This window comes from Cynara cardunculus (genome assembly GCF_001531365.2).
Source record: "Cynara cardunculus var. scolymus isolate 2C chromosome LG 16, CcrdV1, whole genome shotgun sequence".
Taxonomy (NCBI): domain Eukaryota; kingdom Viridiplantae; phylum Streptophyta; class Magnoliopsida; order Asterales; family Asteraceae; genus Cynara; species Cynara cardunculus.
In genome coordinates, this window is record NC_037543.1 from 20,146,927 (window position 1) to 20,154,690 (window position 7,764).

At 37.2% G+C, this 7,764-nt stretch overlaps 1 protein-coding gene and 1 long non-coding RNA gene across 2 annotated transcripts in view; both read right to left on the reverse strand.

The window, feature by feature from the left end:
• Window positions 1–373, reverse strand: part of LOC112529817 — a 4,104-nt gene extending 3,731 nt beyond the window's left edge. Inside the window, exon 1 of the long non-coding RNA XR_003070951.1 lies at window positions 287–373. This is a non-coding gene — a long non-coding RNA (uncharacterized LOC112529817). The remainder of the gene's footprint in view (window positions 1–286) is intronic.
• Window positions 374–971: 598 nt separating this feature from the next.
• On the reverse strand, window positions 972–4,944 carry LOC112529093 (ankyrin repeat and zinc finger domain-containing protein 1-like). The gene is made up of 5 exons (XM_025140168.1): window positions 4,615–4,944; window positions 3,667–4,136; window positions 3,193–3,307; window positions 2,041–2,646; window positions 972–1,070 (listed from the first exon to the last, which is right to left on the reverse strand). The coding sequence occupies exons 1-5, from the start codon at window positions 4,915–4,917 to the stop codon at window positions 972–974; spliced, it is 1,593 nt and encodes a 530-aa protein (XP_024995936.1). The 5' UTR covers window positions 4,918–4,944.
• Between the last annotated feature and the right edge of the window lie 2,820 nt (window positions 4,945–7,764).

Here is a 7,764-nt window from a genome sequence, read left to right on the forward strand (position 1 = left end):
TAATGTTTTCTTAAAAACACATAAAATCTAATTATAACATCGACAGAGACAAATAATAAAATAGAAAATTAAAATCAAGATGTGTCTCGCTGCATTGTACGAGTACTCTTCTAGTTTTTAATAAAAGATTGGGTTGGATTGATTGATTGTTGATGACTGAAACTCAAATATTACCCAAGAGAACACATTCCAAATTTATGGCATTTGGCATGCCAAGAAGTTGGAATGTGATTTGTGTCAACTTCCAAAAGGACACCTAAGATAACTTCTTGTAACCACCACATACCTCTGCCCATTTGACCAAAGGCAATCACCAACAGACTCCCAATGACCAAAGCTAAAACTCCGGCAACCCTGCTGGAGCTCCGATGGGTTTCCTGCAAAGATGTCCATTTACGACAAAATTGAGACGACTCCAAGTCAATATCAACATTTTCTTTGAAATGTTAACAATTGAGAAATAAGTATTCTTACTCGAACACTTTCAGATTTTTTTCTTCTTTTTGTAATTTTCATGAGACGATGTAAAATGTAAAGTTATGCAATTTCTATGGGAAAACGATTCAAGTTATATTTGATAAGCTGCATGCATCATTAATTGTCATTTTGGAGATGGTTTTAACAGGGGGAAATTCAAAACAGGAACAAATGATCAAATGTCTCATGTTAAGAAAAGAGTAATTGGCTTTTTGAACCATAACACTAGGTTTTTCTTTGTGAATGAGCCGTCATTCTTAAGACAATCCTTAGGAAACACTATAATTTGCTACAATAAGCATTTTTGGATGAATTTAGGAAAGCAAATCCAAAAGGAAAACATAGAGCTTGGTACGTTTTGTCAAAAACTGCTTGTTTTGTGAAGAATAGTGTCCTTTTTTGCATTTTCACATTGTCACATTGCATATCACATTATCAGTGTCCTTCAAAGAATTTCAATATAAATTTTTTTATTATCACGTTGCAAGTTAGAACTAGGATAATGAAATAAACACCTGAACTTTCTTTTCTCTAGCTTCACGTAGCAATTTCACCTCTTTGGCTCTTGCTTTCCTTTTAGCATCTTTCTTTGCCTAAAAACCAATTGAATAAGGTTGTGCATTAGCTAATGATAAACAACACACAACTTCAAAAATTCCAATTATGGAACGCCACAAGAAAATTGACATGGGACGTTCACAAGTCGATTACTTATTTGAAACGTATCAAAACTACAAAAGTTGATGGCATTAACTTGGCTCACAACATTCATTTAGTTTGTGTGTACTAAAGGTTACTTCATAGTTCAGACATTTAATAAATAGTCATCAAGTCAAACGTTGAATTTCTCACAGTACGAAGGGAGTTCCGCCAAATCTAGAATAAAGACAACATAGATGGATCACCAATCAAGGTGACAATTAGGACTGCAAGTGGATATTCGAAAATCCACTAGGATTACTATTTGTACAAAACCAAATGAACGAAACCAAACAAACTCAATGAGTCCCAAACTGAGTAGGGTCTGGGGAGGGTAAAATGTCCAATTATAAAAATAGGATGTGTTGCTAGATAAAAATAATTTTGACAATTAGACGAGAATTATATGCATAGCTCACTACATGATACAATTCTTTAACATAAATATTAATATATTATTCATATCAGGCACATGCCAAGTATGCAATATCCAAATTCGTATCCAATAGCATTGATGCATCCTTGTGCACATATTATATATAAGTGGATGCAGATTTGGATGTGATTGCACTCAATCCATATCTGGTTCATTCACACCACTAGGACTACTGGTTACCATGCAATCTAGCGACTTCAAGCTACTTAAATTAAGTATAAACCAAACCAACCCGACCCAACAAATTCCGCTTGAAAGTAGGGTCTTGGGGGTTGAATGTATGCAGACTTGACCTCTACCCATAAAAGTAGAGCGGCTTGTGCAAGAATGTAAGCAATGCAAACAGTTAGAAAGAATGAAGTATATAAACCATAATTACTAGAAAAGAAAAAAATGCACACATCTTTGAATCACGTCGCGGTAGTTACCTGCTTAGCATTCTGAGATACCTCCATCTCTTTTGTCAATGGACTGGGAACTTTGGCAGCTTGCCAATCCCACTTATCCAGGTTCAACGCCATGAAACGTCTAAATGAGTTCCTAACCTCCTTTCCTGCTGCAATTCTATAAGGTGTCCGCCCCCTTTCATCTATGAGACAAGGATCCAAACCTTGTTCCAGTAGCTCCAAAACTTTGTCTGCATTTCCAGCTTTCGCAGCTTCATGTAGAGGTGAAAACATATGAACTATTTCCACTTTTTCAACAAAACTATCTTCAGAAACATCCCTTTTGTCCAGATTATTCCTCAATTTATCTTTGCCAGGCGTACTTGTTGATTTTTCTTTGATAATAGGCACTATCTCTTCATATGGTTCAGTGGAAATTTGTGTCAATATCTTATATAATCGTTGAGCTTCCTTGAATGTTGGCCTCTGAACTGTCAATGGGATGCGTCTGATAACATTTCTCTGACAACTGAAGCATGGATTTTGACCATCGAATAGCAGTTGCCGATTGTGTGAGGGAGCATGGATGAAAATACAAGCAGAGGCATCAATATATGGCTTCCATGCAGCAAGTAGTTCTTGAATATCCTAATTGTTCAGTGTGAGTTAGTCGGATGATTAAAGCAACCAAAAATAACAAACTTGTAACTTAAATGAGGTTTATCTCTATGTTAAGTGAGAATAAATAATTATTATTTTGGTAAATAAATGTTTGACATTTAAAGTCAAAATAGGAAAACCAGCAGAGAAAAGAGGGAGTGCTAAATTATAGTTTGGGAAATAATTCATGTCATATTAAGAGAAAATAGTATTTTTTTTTTACCAGGATTGGACTCATACGTGCGTTTTTTTGGTACACAGGTGGGACTGGGACAGCCAAGAGTGAGGTAAACGGGTCAAAAACTGCATAGTTTAGTCATTTACCTATCTTCTCCCATCTCCCGATTTTTGTTCCACCTATTTTGGTGGGAAAGAACTGCATTTTTGTGCCACAAAGTCCTGTCCTGTCCCAATCTGATTGTTGCGCCAAACATGGGACAACAAGTTTTTGTTCTGTAATGTCCCGTGTACCAAACGCATCCATAGGGAATTTGGTGATATTGCCAATTGACATTGGTTATTCATGTTCGATACCTTCTTCAAGGCAAGTTCATTGTGCCGACGGATTGAAGCTCCAGCAGAATGTGCATTTTTGCCACTAGCATCTTCTGATGATTGCTTTTTGCCAGCCTTGGCCCTTGTCACATATCTACATGAAACAGGTAGAATACCGATTCAATTGTCTATGCATGATTCAATGATGTGCAAGCAAACAATGTAATGAGGTAAAACATGTAATACACGTAGAACTAATGTATGTAGCAACTCAAATGGATTACGATGGTGTTGACAAGGTTTCATTCAATTTTAGCATGTATATATGAGGTTTTGTTTATATGCTACTAAATGCCATGAACTCTTTGTACAAACATGGGAAGTAAATAAAGATACGTATTGATTCTGGGCAAGGAGGATCAACTCTAAGTTCAAAAACAATTTTTTGGGGAAATTATATTGCCACTCAAATTAAAATGCACCTAAGAATTAAAAGATTAGTTAAGCACCAACCTGTGGAATGTTTTGTGGGCAACAACAGAGTTTCCATCGAAGACACAACCAGCAAAATGCCCACCACTAGCAAGCAACATAACCCTGAAATGTGTGTTGTCTCTAGGCTCATGGATCACGTTGAGCAGTTTCTCAGTCACTTCCCTCAGTGTTACAAAAGACGTATCATCATCGTTCATGGACCAAGATAAATCATGTTCAAGAAGAGCTTTCTCAGAGTCACCTAGAAGCAAACACTTCCAGAATGACATCAATTCTCCATTTGGTAGATGTAGAAAAAGTTTCTGCTTCTTACTTCCTAACAATCCCCTAGTTAAATCACTAAGGTGGCCAAATTCTCTGTCATCTTCATCTTCATCTTCTGAACCTGATATGCTTGATGTATCATAATCTTTAACAGAAGAAGTGGAAATCCATTCATCAAAATCCTCCTCCTTAACAGTATCCTTTTCAGCAATGCTTAACTTTATCTGAAATAATATGTTGGTAGGTAAAAACATGATGCATAGAAACAAGAATACAAAATAAGGGAACTCCAACTGAAATGGTCATCCAAATATTACACTAAATTAGTTCAGTCACCCAACTACGGAAGTGCTAACTGTGGCCACTCATTCATATTTTTTGAATTACTATTGCCATTTTCACTAACAACCCTTTGTATTCCATCAACGTTTAAGCAAAAACAACAAATTATGGCCACTTTCAGTAACCAGACCCTTGGAGGAATTATACTCAATTTTTAGCTTAAATTCAAGCAAGTTCAAAGGAAAAGGGAGACGGGATTTCAACCAGCAACTCCAATTTTGGCTTTAAACTCTCATACAGCTCAAATACACATCGGATAATCTATACAAATTGTTGATACTTCATGAAACATACAATTTTTTAATAAATATGATATGATAAGAAATGCACAATTAGTTCTATTAGGATAAGAGGATTTACATTGAATCGATGAAAATCGGACTTGAAGTGAGACCGCTGATCATGAAGCGATTCAAAACTGGAATTACAAGTATTACACGTCCATCTCTCACTACAGCTGAAATTCTTCTTCTCCGCCGCCGTCTCTCTTTCATCTAAAGTACTTTCCGTAGCAGTTCCGGTTGAAATCCATTCAACAAAACGGCAGGAATAAAAAAAATTCGACGGAACTTCGAAGACCGAATAGTTTCTTCTTTTCGAGTTATTTCGTTTACATGAATCGACGACGGCGGTACGGCGGCCGGAAGTAGACTCCATTTCCATCTCCGAAGCCGTATCCGTTTGAGATGACTGGTGCCCTGTTGGCAGTTGGCCAGTTGCGGATGATTTTTTGGCCGAGTCCAACTCATTAAATCGTCACCAATAGGCCCAAGTCCATTTTTAACAAGTTTTAACGGATTTCGTCCTTATTTGGAATCAGAGGGACTTAACTCGTTAAAAAACTGAATAACTAATAGGGACTTAACTCGTTAAAAAACTGTAACCACAGGGATCAAACTTGTAAAAAATGTAACCATAGGGACTCTATCCATAGCTTTTATATAACCATAAAAACGGTAATCCGTAATCTACTCAAAGGATTACCAATGAAAAAAATTAAATACTCTCTCAATCCCAAAATAAAAACCGGTCTCATAAATCATATAATATTCCAAAAACGTAATTTGCAAACATTTCTTCACATAAACCTGTTTTGATGCTATAGAAATGATCTTGATTATGTTTGTTTTCTTGTTTCTTGATCATGGTGTTTCGGCCACCGATAAATGTGTTCTCGATATCCGACTTTCTTCGAGCTGAGAAACCACCAATTGGACGGGTTTTTTAGCAGCGAATGTTGTGAATTAATCAGTGTCCTATTAAAAAGCTTCATATGAATTAATCTTTCTTAACCTTCATAAAGATTCACGAAATTTAGTCTTCTTATTTGAAATTCCAACAACAATTCTATGATAAAAAGATGTATTCATCAATGTCGTATTAAAAAGCTTACGGGGCATTTTATTTCAAAAGATATATAAAAAATTGTTAACACGTTAAAAAACATCCGATGAACTTATTGTACCACTAAGGGCGTGTTTGGTTTGCTGGAATTGAAGGGATTTGGATTTAAAATTCAATCCAATCCTACGTTTGGTTTGTAGGAATGGTAGGATTTGAAAACCTGTGATTCATTTAAAATCCCACCAACACTGGATTTGAGAATCCTTTCAAAATAGACGGGATTTGAAATCCATTCCGTCGGATTTCTTTTTTCCCCTATTACCGTCTCCATCTTCTCATCGCCTCCTCCAATGCTCAATGTCTCCATCTTCTCCCAGCTTACCATCGACTCCTCCAAACCGTCGTCGCTCACCGTCGTTGCTCACCGTCTCCGTCGCCGTCTCCCACGGTGGTCGTCGCTCACCGTCTCCATCGCCGTCTCCCACCGTGGTCGTCGCTCACCGTCTCTGTCGCTGTCTCTCATGGTGGTCGTCGCCTCCCGTCCCCTTGCGAAGCTGCCGCCGATAAACACTTCCTCTTCGCCGCCTTCTCCCATCAAGCAGCAGGTAAATCCCTTTTAAACCCTAATCATGTCCCCTTTTCTTAATTTAGTTCTTCACGAAGCTGCCGACCTAACCAGCTTCATTATGTGTGGGTGTGTATATATATATTGTATATATGTTTGAATACCCTGTTCTAACAACAACTATTTTGACATATTAGGTTAAATTTTTCAATGATATATATATTGCATTTTGGTTGATCTTGAGCTCAAAATACTTTGTGGGTTTCTGTCTCCATGAATAGTTGTCCATGATCTTGCTGRCATTGCTTACCTAGAATTTTTGTTCTCAATCCAAATCCAAATCCTACAAACCAAACGCAGGAATGGATTTCAAATCCAATCCAAATCATGCAAACCAAACACAGTAATGGATTTTAAATCCAATCCAATCCAAATCCCATGGAATCCAAATCCCTCATGCGAATCCAAATCCCTCAGAAACAATTCTGCAAACCAAACGCACCCTAAGGGGTTTTTTGTTTGATTTTCCATTAAGTTCTGTATGAATATAGAAATATGAGTGGGTTAATTTGTATGTATAGATTGATAAAAAAATTCATAGATGGAAGAAACATTTTTTTAATTTGAAAATGCAAGTTTCGAATTTTTTGATATAAAATAACATTGAACAACATTTAAAGGTAATATGGTCATTTTAACAGTTTTGTTTTGTCCTGTCCTGTCCTAGTCGTACCAAACATGGGACAGACAACTAGTCTTGTCCCATCCCGTCCTGTCCTATCTCGTCTCGTCCTGTCTTGTCTAGTCCAGTTTGCGTACCAAACACTACCTAAATGTTTATAAAGAAAAATGTACGTAGTTTTAGAAATGCAATCATTACACTTTTTTAATTAACAAAGACAATTTCTGTGTAAGGATTTCACCTTTTTTTTAAACCAAAAACCAACTCTTACGCATATGCATAAGCCTTTTATGTAAAGATCGGCTACAAAGTGAAACGAGGTTTGAAAATGGCTACAAAGTTAAACCCCTTTAACAAACTATTTATGTAAATTTCCCCTTTTAACTAATTTGTTTTCATCATTCATATGTGAATTCTCACGATCATATATACAACTTTGTTGAGGCAGATCATAGTGAAGATTCTCGCAATCATGTTCCATCTTTCCTGAAAGTGTGTTTTCTGAAAGCCCCATCTTTTCGATCTTTTGTTGCTTCGGTCGAAGCAAGAAACCGTTTGAATCTAGTTGTGGTGGCACCTCTGCCAAGCGTCACTGCTCTCGTAAGCTAAGCATACTCTCTCTCGAGCCAATAACTGCAGGTGAAGCAGGATTGGCCATAGGGGAGGCACATGAGTTGCCGCCACGTAGACCACCTGGATGGGCTGGTGCGGTAACAGGTGATTCAAAAATCTCGGACCCTCGTTTGTTGAAATCGTCCAATATGGTTCATTGCCCTGCTTTTTTTCCCCAGTCCTTATCAAATAAAAAGATGGTAAATGGAAGATCTTATCATGCTCTAAACCAAACTAAACTAGGTATATACCACCAGGGGTGGGGTCTGAGGGGTGGGATGTATGCAGATTAGACCTATACTCCAAG

Coding starts and splice junctions, on each gene's coding strand:
- LOC112529093 (XM_025140168.1), bottom strand. CDS start 4,917: ATGGAAATGGAGTCTACTTCCGGCCGCCGTACCGCCGTCGTCGATTCA. Junction 3,308..3,666: donor GCCCACAAAACATTCCACAG/GTTGGTGCTTAA, acceptor TGTTTCATGTAG/ATATGTGACAAGGGCCAAGG. Junction 1,071..2,040: donor TATCTCAGAATGCTAAGCAG/GTAACTACCGCG, acceptor ATTGGTTTTTAG/GCAAAGAAAGATGCTAAAAG.